Raw genomic sequence first — 9,400 nt, forward strand, 5'->3', positions numbered from 1 at the left:
CACGTAGTACATGGAATGTCATTCCAAACGTGCCTCTGAATTGATGGAAATCCCTATTTGCTTAAATATGAGAGTCACTTCCAATAACTATGTTCCACCAAAAAGTAGATGAGATGGCCAGGAAGGGATGAGGGTTGAGAGGGAGCCTCAGAATTAGAGATCTAGGAAACCCAGAGGGAGGAAAAATAACAATAAAATGTTCCCACAGACAAAGAGAAACTCAGTGTTTTCAGTTTTCTTTTGTGTTCTGTGTTTAGTTCATAGCTACATAATACTCAAGTCAGAAAGGCCCTACAGCAAGGGAAATTTAATCTCTTCAGGTATTATCTGTGTCCAAGAGTTAACAATATGCATTGGTAATACCAGGAACAGAACACCATCTCCTCAAAAAACATCTAGTTGGCAAACTTATTCCATAAACAATTTACACTCCTCACCAAGATGGTGTAATTGCTTGCACTTCCATAAGGCAAGAAAGCTCAGGTCCCCTACAGCTTTGACACAGCCATGTCTAAAGAGGAATGAAAAAACAACTAGAGAGAATCTTTAAGCCAAATGCTGAAGATCCTAAACAAAACAAAAAAGCATTCATATCATTAAGAACTAAATATCAGACTTGATAAAACGTGAAAGGTAAACGCTACTACACCATGAGTTGCCCACAACACTACAAATTCACTGGCTAAGGGGAACTGGTGACAAGACTTTCTGTCTGGTTATTCAAGAGCTTATATACTGAACACATCCATCCTGTTACAACAATCCCCAAACATTTTAAGACTATACCCCTGAGGCACAATAAGGGGAATTGAGTTATGGCTGTGATATAAGGAGGAAATTGTTACAACTGTGGTGTAAGAGGGAATCAGGGCTGTGCCTGTATGCATACGCAGTGTACACAGTTCCCTGTGCAATCCTGAATCTTCCCAGCTGGTCACTGCATAGATGATATCACGGACTGACTACAGAGAAGATGACAAAACTCCTAGCAGCCTTCATGACAAAGTATTTAACTAAATGTTACAGGAGCTCTCCAGTTGGAAATTTCAAAAAGTCCCAGAAATTCTCCTGGCAGCTCCTGCTGTGCATAGACTAGTTGATAAGCACTACTTGTATGCCTAAGCATATGGATTAATATCCTGGGTGGAGAATCTGTCATTTCCAGTGACTTCCCCCAGCAGTTCCTGCTGTAAAATTGACCAAGCTGGATATAACTAAATTACTTATAATATTCAGTAAAATTGCTTTCTTACGATGCAGCAACAATCGTATAGGACAGTCACATGGACAGGACATATAGTTAAGATGGTTAGAAGATATTTTGGAAGTAATTTAATATAATCAATAGCAATGTGTGCAGTGGAAAGGTCACATGGGACAAGAGCCCAGCCAGACTATAAGAATTCAGTAGAACGACATTTCGGAGAGTCTCATTTGACCCATCTGAAGACAGTGTCACAAGCAATGGAGATTCACAACATCCAGACAGTAACCAGCCATCCCGTTTCAGATTCAGTTCCCCACCTGAACATTACCCTATGCAAAAGATGCCAATAAACTGTGAACGTCTGTACAACATACTCACAGTACCAAGTACCACTTATTCATAGTTACACCAAGGTTCTGCAACATAATAAGAATATGATACATCTGCCAGTGCTTAAATAAAATGAGCGCTGCATTTGGTACCAATTGTGAAACTGATTATATTAGCTATATTTCTGCATGGGAAAAGCTGCTTAAGTTCAAAATGCTCGAGTTAACTGAGAAACAGGAAATATCTTGAGGCATCAGTGCCTCTAGAAATTTAATTGCTCAACTGAAGAACAACTGGTCTGTGAGCAGATGCAGTATGAAGTCAGCATTAATTAATTCAGTTAAAACATTACAAGGGAGTAAGCTGCACAACAAAAACATAATCTTGTGAAGAAAACTCACTTTAAAAACCCAGTTTGTGTGTGTTCAACATACAGAACAGTAAAACTTATGGTAGAGTAACATTGTAGCAATGCTGCTTTTATTTCTACTTGAGCATTAACTCCATAACATGGAAATTGATTTTTAAAACTTTTCTGGGCTGGAATATCTTTGTATGCGTTTATATAGCACTTAAAAATGTGATGCTGTTTCTAACCTCAAATAATCATAAGACATACAAACAGCCACAAAAACACAGAAAATACATTGGACATAACAATCTCTAACAACAAACAGAACCACACTGCTTTTGGTAGATGAGAATTCACACTCACATAATAACCTTTAAATACAACTGTTGTTCCCTTCTCCAACTGTTTCCTGATAAATAAGACATGACACCACAGCAGACAGAAATTTCATTCAAGATTTCCAAGCCATGATGGTTTTAAAAAAATATGCAATATACATCTCTAAGATAATGTTTTTGAGGGAACAAGTAAAGCTTCATCTAAACACTATACATTGCAAGAAAACAAGAAAGTACTAGCAGAATACTGAAGTACTTGAGCAGAATTCTTCCAAGCATACAATTTTTGCTATCATTCAAATTTTCAGAAAGTACTACTAGTATCCCAAACCCCAAGACTGTTTATTCTTAGCAATTCTTCTACAGAGAGCCCCTGAACACATTATAGTGATGGTAACAGCATACTTACAGACAAACATATACAGACATGTATACAGAAGCATGCTTTCAGCCAACTGTTTAAGAAGTCTCTAAGCAAAGTGGAGTGAAATGAATGAGTACTGGACAATGCATGCCTGTAGAACTCTGGTTACTTTTAAGTAACTTTGAGTCCTGAAGTGATGGATTCATTCTGAACATCTCGTGCATACACCGAGGTAGGTCACAGTATTCTATACATAAGCACCTGAGCATAGCCCCACCAAACCCAGCATAATTTCTAGATGCTTCAGTAAGAGAGATGTGCTTTGTGAATATCGGAAAGGAGTTCTGCATTTCTAAGAAACAGAAACCCTGATACTGAGGTCAATGATGAAGCTTTGACTATAGTGTAGTCCACTTAGATCACCAGAGGCTGCTTCATTTTCAGGGATTCATTAAAGGCACAGCCTCTGTTCTTCATTTTAATAGTTTTTATAATGATTAACTGCTTTAAACAAAACCTGCTCAATACTCTGCATAGCAGTTGCAAATGAGGATATTTGTCCCAACACAATATAGCTTGGTACCTGTCTCCTTAAAGTTTGAGAACTATGAACTATCAAAAGATGTTACTGCAGTATCACTCATAGAAAGAGAGACCTGAGATGCAGTTAGTTGTATGTAATATTGAGGAGCTATATAGCACTTCAGCTCTTCTGAAGAAGTATGACACTCATCAAGTCAAGGTACACCAAAATTTATCCAAGTACCCTGGGCACGCAGTGCACTATTTTCTCTAGACTGAGAAGGCACTCGGACAGTCCAATGCACATGAGGCATGAAAGAGCATGCCATGAACAAAGAGTTTGCAAGGGTGAGGGAAAGAGCTCCCCATCCCAGTAGCTCCAGCACTAAACTGAATTCATCTGCAGTACTACTGTATCAAACAGCTGAATCTATGCATCACAGAAACAGCTCCTCCCAGTTATACAATGAGTGAACGCCATTTCCAGTAAAGACACAACAGTAGGAACAGAGTTCAGTGAAGACAAGAGTTTCCCTGCATGAATTAGTCTTCAGTGATCTCCCACAGCAGAAAGGGGGATAGGTGGGCTGGCAGCGGAGGGGGGAACGGAAAGGAAAAAATTCTGTTGGGAGCTTTATGAAAACATGCAAGACAACAGTGTGTGGGAACAAATCACTACCCTGGGGGAGGAAACAGACCTGTCCTCTTCAACAGAGTACCTTGTATGGCTGTTTTGGGCATAGTGCAAGAAGCTCCATTGCCAAAAAGCAAGTGTGATGACGACCAAAGACAAAAAAGAAAAAATATTTACTGCAAATGGCACTCAGAAAGAAGGATCGATGAAACCTACCCTGCTATAAGCTTCAGTTCTTTGCATGTATTAAGTGCCAGGAAATAAAGAGCTAACATGAAAACCTTTCTCTTGAGAAAGACAGTCTTAACATTACCATCATCATGATGCTAATATTCCAGCAATAGATGCGGATGCAGCAACTCTGCACAGCCAGCCACATCCTATTATCACATTACTTTTTAGATCACACAACTGAGGTCTTAAAATGCGTGTGAAGGCTAGGGGTGTCAATGTCATAAAGCTTGACATGCTGTTTTGGACTGAGAAACTTCAAGAATCTTGTGAGACTTACTAGCCTAAAGTTTCCCGATTTCCCACGAAATATCTCTAAAAAAGAAAAACAGGTTAGACCTCCTAATCTTCCGGTACTAAGGAACTTTTATGCTATAGAAACACTAGTAGCTTTGATAAGCTCATCTTAATAAAACAATCTCCAGACAGTTCGGTCCTGCACTGGGCATCTACCTTCCTAAAAGTGCTAGAGTATTATACTAATAAGGTACATCATTTAAAGAAGACAATAAGATAAATACCTCACTTAAATTACTATATTTAATGTCTTCTTTTCTCAGTATTTAATTGCATATGAGCAATTTTTACTCATATCTCTACATGCATGGAGAAGCGAGAGTCAAAGAATCAATCAAAAGGTCTGAGGACAATATTAGCACTGCAGCATTTAGCACTGGAGTCAGTCCCCACTTTGCAAAAACTGGAACAAATTCTCATGCCAACTTAATGCCTCAACTGCCCAGTACACAACTCCTTGCACTTCTCTAAAACAACCAGTAACTATCACAATAAGTAAAAAACAGATACTAATTGGGTTCACGTGCAACACTTCCGTTATCAACTATTACATAGCATCACAACATGCCTGTGTCTTGACTTGTACTGAAGTCAAGTATGAAAAAGGCTAATCAGTTAAGGAACTCTTTTTAAGCAGTGCTAGAAAAGAAAAAAGGTTCACATCAAACTTTTCCAAGAAGTTTTCTACAGAATCTTTCCATGTCCACTAATAGCAATACCTTTACCAAAAAGAAATGCTGTTCTGTGTACAGAAGACACACCTGAAGTACAAGTGAATATCTTCCATTGCAGCTTGTAAAATAATGAGATACTGCCCTTTAAAAATGTTTGTGTCTATGAGGAACAAAAGTTAGTCAAAAGAATGTAACATGCATGCATCACTTTTTCTCTCCAATAGGAAATAATGTAAACATTAAGTCATTTTTTGTGTACTTCAGAGAAATTTACTTACAGACTTCGAAGCAGTGCTAATATATTGCATCACCATTTCTTTTTTGGTATTAAAATCCTTTTCTCTCAATGGCATCTTCTTGTCTTCATTTAAATTCATATCTTCCTAGAATGGGAGGGGGAAAAAAAAGAAAAAAGTTTTAAATGTCATCCAGCACCACAGTTGTTTAACTATAAGAGACTGATTTGAAAAAATTAACACACAAAAATAGGAACTTGAGCAACTGAAAGCTGCTATACAAACAACTTTTCATAAGTTATATGTTACTCAAAACCATAAAAATCTTTATCCATCTTCCCTAGCAACTCAGACCAAAAAAAAAGTCAACTATGCCAGGATAAACAAGTGCATCACAACCTTTACTAGCATAATCTCTTCTTAGAAATCACCTACAGTTTCACACACACACTAAACTACAGAAGAGTATTAACACTTCCTAAAGCATTTATAAATGTACTCAAACCTGTCTCTTAGAAAGATCTTTTTAATATGTCCATTTGTTCTTTAACTCTGTTCCTCAGTTCCCAAATACTTAATCCTGGGCAGTGGAACCTGCTTTACCCTGAGAGTAGTTCACAAAATAATATTCACCTTTCCAATAGGTATGGCCCAAATTCTTGACAATTTGATCATTAAATCAACACCTTCAACTGTTATCAAAACGCCATCACAATTCATTCATTCCAACACAAGCCCAGAGGTCAAAAAGAGCAGATGCAGAACCACATTCAAAGCCACGCAGCAGCTATTCATTGACATTTCTGACATGGGGACTTCTACTGTTCCAGCCTAGAAATGCTCTGATCATTGTAATCAGTTTCACATCTGTGAGAAATGACATTTCCTATCATGCTGGAGGTTAAAAAAAAAAAAAAAAAAAAAAGGGCGCTTTAAAGAAACAATTTAGGCACACACACACACGAGCACATACAGCATTACTATGGTCACTGAAGCTTAGCAAGAATTACTGCAGCTATTTTCAGCTGAGACTCAAGAGGTGAATCCCCACCAGCTTAGGCAGGAGCAATGCTACCAAATCAGTGGATAACCATCTTGATATCAAAGCTATTTCACCTAGTCAAAAATCAAAGACAAACAGCAAGCAAACTCATAACCTTAGGGTTCTAAGAAAAAAAAAAAGACCAAAATTTTATACTCCACTGAAACTTAAGTTCCCTTATCTTTTGCTAGTTTTCATACTGAATAGGATCGAATCAAGCATAGTTCCTAGAAACACTTAGAGTTTTGTATAAATCCGAGCTGTGAGAAGACATTGCAGAAAATACTTGACTGCTTAAGCTGAACTTCTTCAAAGTAAAATTAGGGCAATTTTGTGTAGATTCTGGATTCCCCCCCCCCCCAAATGTTACTGTTTCCTCTCCTTAAAGAATAGAAAAAGTTCCTCACTTCAGTCTAGTATGCATTTAAATTATTACTTATTATTTATTAAATTATTGTTAAATTAGTATTTTTATTATTTGATACAATATAGTGTATTTACAGTATTAGATTTGTACATTTTATACTCTATATATATACACTATATTCTTATTTTATATTTTTAGTATCAAATAAGTACAGGGTGCATGTTGTAAAAAGTTCTTTCATCCAAGCAACAATAATATAGTATTTTGCCTCCTTGGCAGCTAGCTTGTATACTGGTGTTACTTCCTACATCTGAAAGTAAATGCAAAACAACTATGTCTAAACAAGCTGGAAGAAAGGAGGCCACACATACTTCAATCTTTTCTCATAGTTCTGTTCTTCAAAATACTGTATTCCTTTGATCAAAAAATTCATAGAGAAACTATTTGCTTATGCCCAAACCAAAATTCTAGCAGTGCATGAGGACACACATATTCCTGAACATTTTGCAAGTTGCCTCATACTAAAGCAGACGTCTGCAACATTATCTTGAAACAGTACTGTCCTGGTTCCAGCTGGGATAGAGTTAATTTCCTTCCTAGTAGCTGGTACAGTGCTGTGTTTTGGATTTAGGATGAGAATAATGTTGATAACACAACGATGTTTTAGTGGTTGCTAAGTAGTGCTTACACTAGCCAAGGACCTTTCAGCTTCCCATGCCCTGCCAGCAAGAAGCTGGGAGGGGGCACAGCCAGGACAGCTGACCCAAACTGGCCAAAGGGGTATTCCATACCATATGACGTCATGCTCAGTATATAAACTGGGGGGGACTTAGCCGGGGGGCAGTGACTGCTGCTCAGGAACTGGCTGGGCATCAGTTTACGGGTGGTGAGCAATTGCATTGTGCATCCCTCATTTTATATATTCTTTTATCATTATTTTTATTATTATTATTATTATTTTCCCTTCCTTTTCTGTCCTATTAAACTGTCTTTATCTCAACCCACGAATTTTACTTTTTTTTTTTCCTGATTCTCTCCCCCATCCCACTGGGAGGAGAAGGGGAGTGAGCAAACGGCTGTGTGGTGTTTAGCTGCCTGCCGGGTTAAACCACAACAGGTATGCTGCATTTTCTAGCTTGCTTTGCTTTCATCCAAGAAAAGAAACTACTATGATTTACTTAATTATGGGAAACCTGATGTGATCCAAAAATGCTGCATGGACTCAAATACCCATACTAAAATTAAAAAAAAAAAAAAAAAAAACAAAAAAAAACCCACCACACAGGCTTAAATACACATACAACACTGTTGGGAACATATATTGTATGCAAAGACATCATTTTCTTCTAAGACACATAAAAAAGTGGAAAAATTTTTGTGTGTGTATACACCATTTGGAAAAAAAGTGAAAGTTATCTGTCTCTGTCACAGCTTACAAAAGACACTGCAGCTTTTTTAAGATGAGGAAGAACACATAATCAGCCACAAAAACTAGTGTCTTTAGTATTTCAAAATCAAACACCTATAGAGTAATCATCTGCTCAAAGGAATGGTACAGGAAGGTTGCTGTTAAGCATGCTGTTAAATGGTCAGGTGGAAACCTAAAAATTTAAACCAGTCAGACAACTAATCAATCTAAATATTTTAATTTACTAGTCAAGCATTTAGCAGTTAATTACATAACTAGCCAGGACTTTTACAATTCATAAATGAATTCTGACACTGATACATGGTTTTGGACATAAAAATTTGGGGACTGTTAAAAGGCATTTAAAATAAGAACAGATAAAGAAGTTCTTTTCGATTTACTTCTTTAAATATTTTTCAATAACAAATTCTTTCAAAGCCAGAAAAATACTACAACTTTAAATTCTCAACAAGTGCTCAAAAATCTTTATGCCTTATCTAAGACATTTCCTTAGCTTAAAATGGGGGGGAGGAGGAGATCGTAATCAAGTCAGATTGCCAAAAATACTACAATGTTAGTATTCCCTCTAGCCTTTCATTTGTTATCTTATCTTGTTACAGGTATTTCTCATTTTATGTAATATTTCAGTTTAATCAATTACCTTTTATTAAATGCACAACAACATATTTATGACTATTCTTATTACCAGGCAACACATCTGCTGAGATACACACATGACAACCCATACTATAAATTACTAAAATTAAGTCCAGCTTGACATTACCAGATAAATTTGTTTTTTTCTGCAAGTTCCAATAAATGTCTTTGGAACATTGTGCCTCAGGAATCCTTTCCACAGGGATACAATTGTATAGCAATACTGGCTTCAAATGAAAATACACTTAGATGTATATTTAATAAGGGTGGCTGTATTTTATTTAACACCTAAATTGTATTTTGAAAACCTACATAAACAGAAATGTAAGAACACTGAAACCAAAGTATTCCATTTTAAGTTTCACAAAAATATATGGCTAGGTCTTTCTTGATGTTTTCTGAGAGTTATGACATCTTCAGTACCTTGCCTGCAATATGCCACAGGTTTGGGGTTTTTTTTCATATCACTGAAGTACATGTATATCCTACCTAAGGGGGAAGGAAAACAAACAAAAACAACAAAAAAACCCCTTTCACATTAGCCTGTAGCTACTGCAAAGTTCATTTTTCTGTTTAAAGCAGTTTTGCACTTCTTTCAGACTTGCAGAATTGTTTAGGTCGGAAAAGACCCTTAAGATCATCAAGTCCAACCGTTGACCCAACACCACCGTGCCCACTAAACCATGGCCCTAAGTGCCGCATCTACACATCTTTTAAATACCTCCAGGGATGGGGACTCCA

The 9,400-nt window shown here is 37.0% G+C and overlaps 1 protein-coding gene across 1 annotated transcript in view; it reads right to left on the bottom strand.

Moving 5' to 3' along the window:
- The window catches only part of DIAPH3 (diaphanous related formin 3), a 238,925-nt gene that overhangs the window by 226,919 nt on the left and 2,606 nt on the right, over nt 1-9,400 (bottom strand). Inside the window, 1 exon segment of the mRNA XM_009275652.2 lies at nt 5,228-5,332. Coding sequence (XP_009273927.1) covers nt 5,228-5,332 — 105 coding nt within the window.

Source organism: Aptenodytes forsteri, unplaced genomic scaffold (assembly GCF_000699145.1).
Source record: "Aptenodytes forsteri isolate BGI_AS27 unplaced genomic scaffold, ASM69914v1 Scaffold172, whole genome shotgun sequence".
Classification (NCBI taxonomy): domain Eukaryota; kingdom Metazoa; phylum Chordata; class Aves; order Sphenisciformes; family Spheniscidae; genus Aptenodytes; species Aptenodytes forsteri.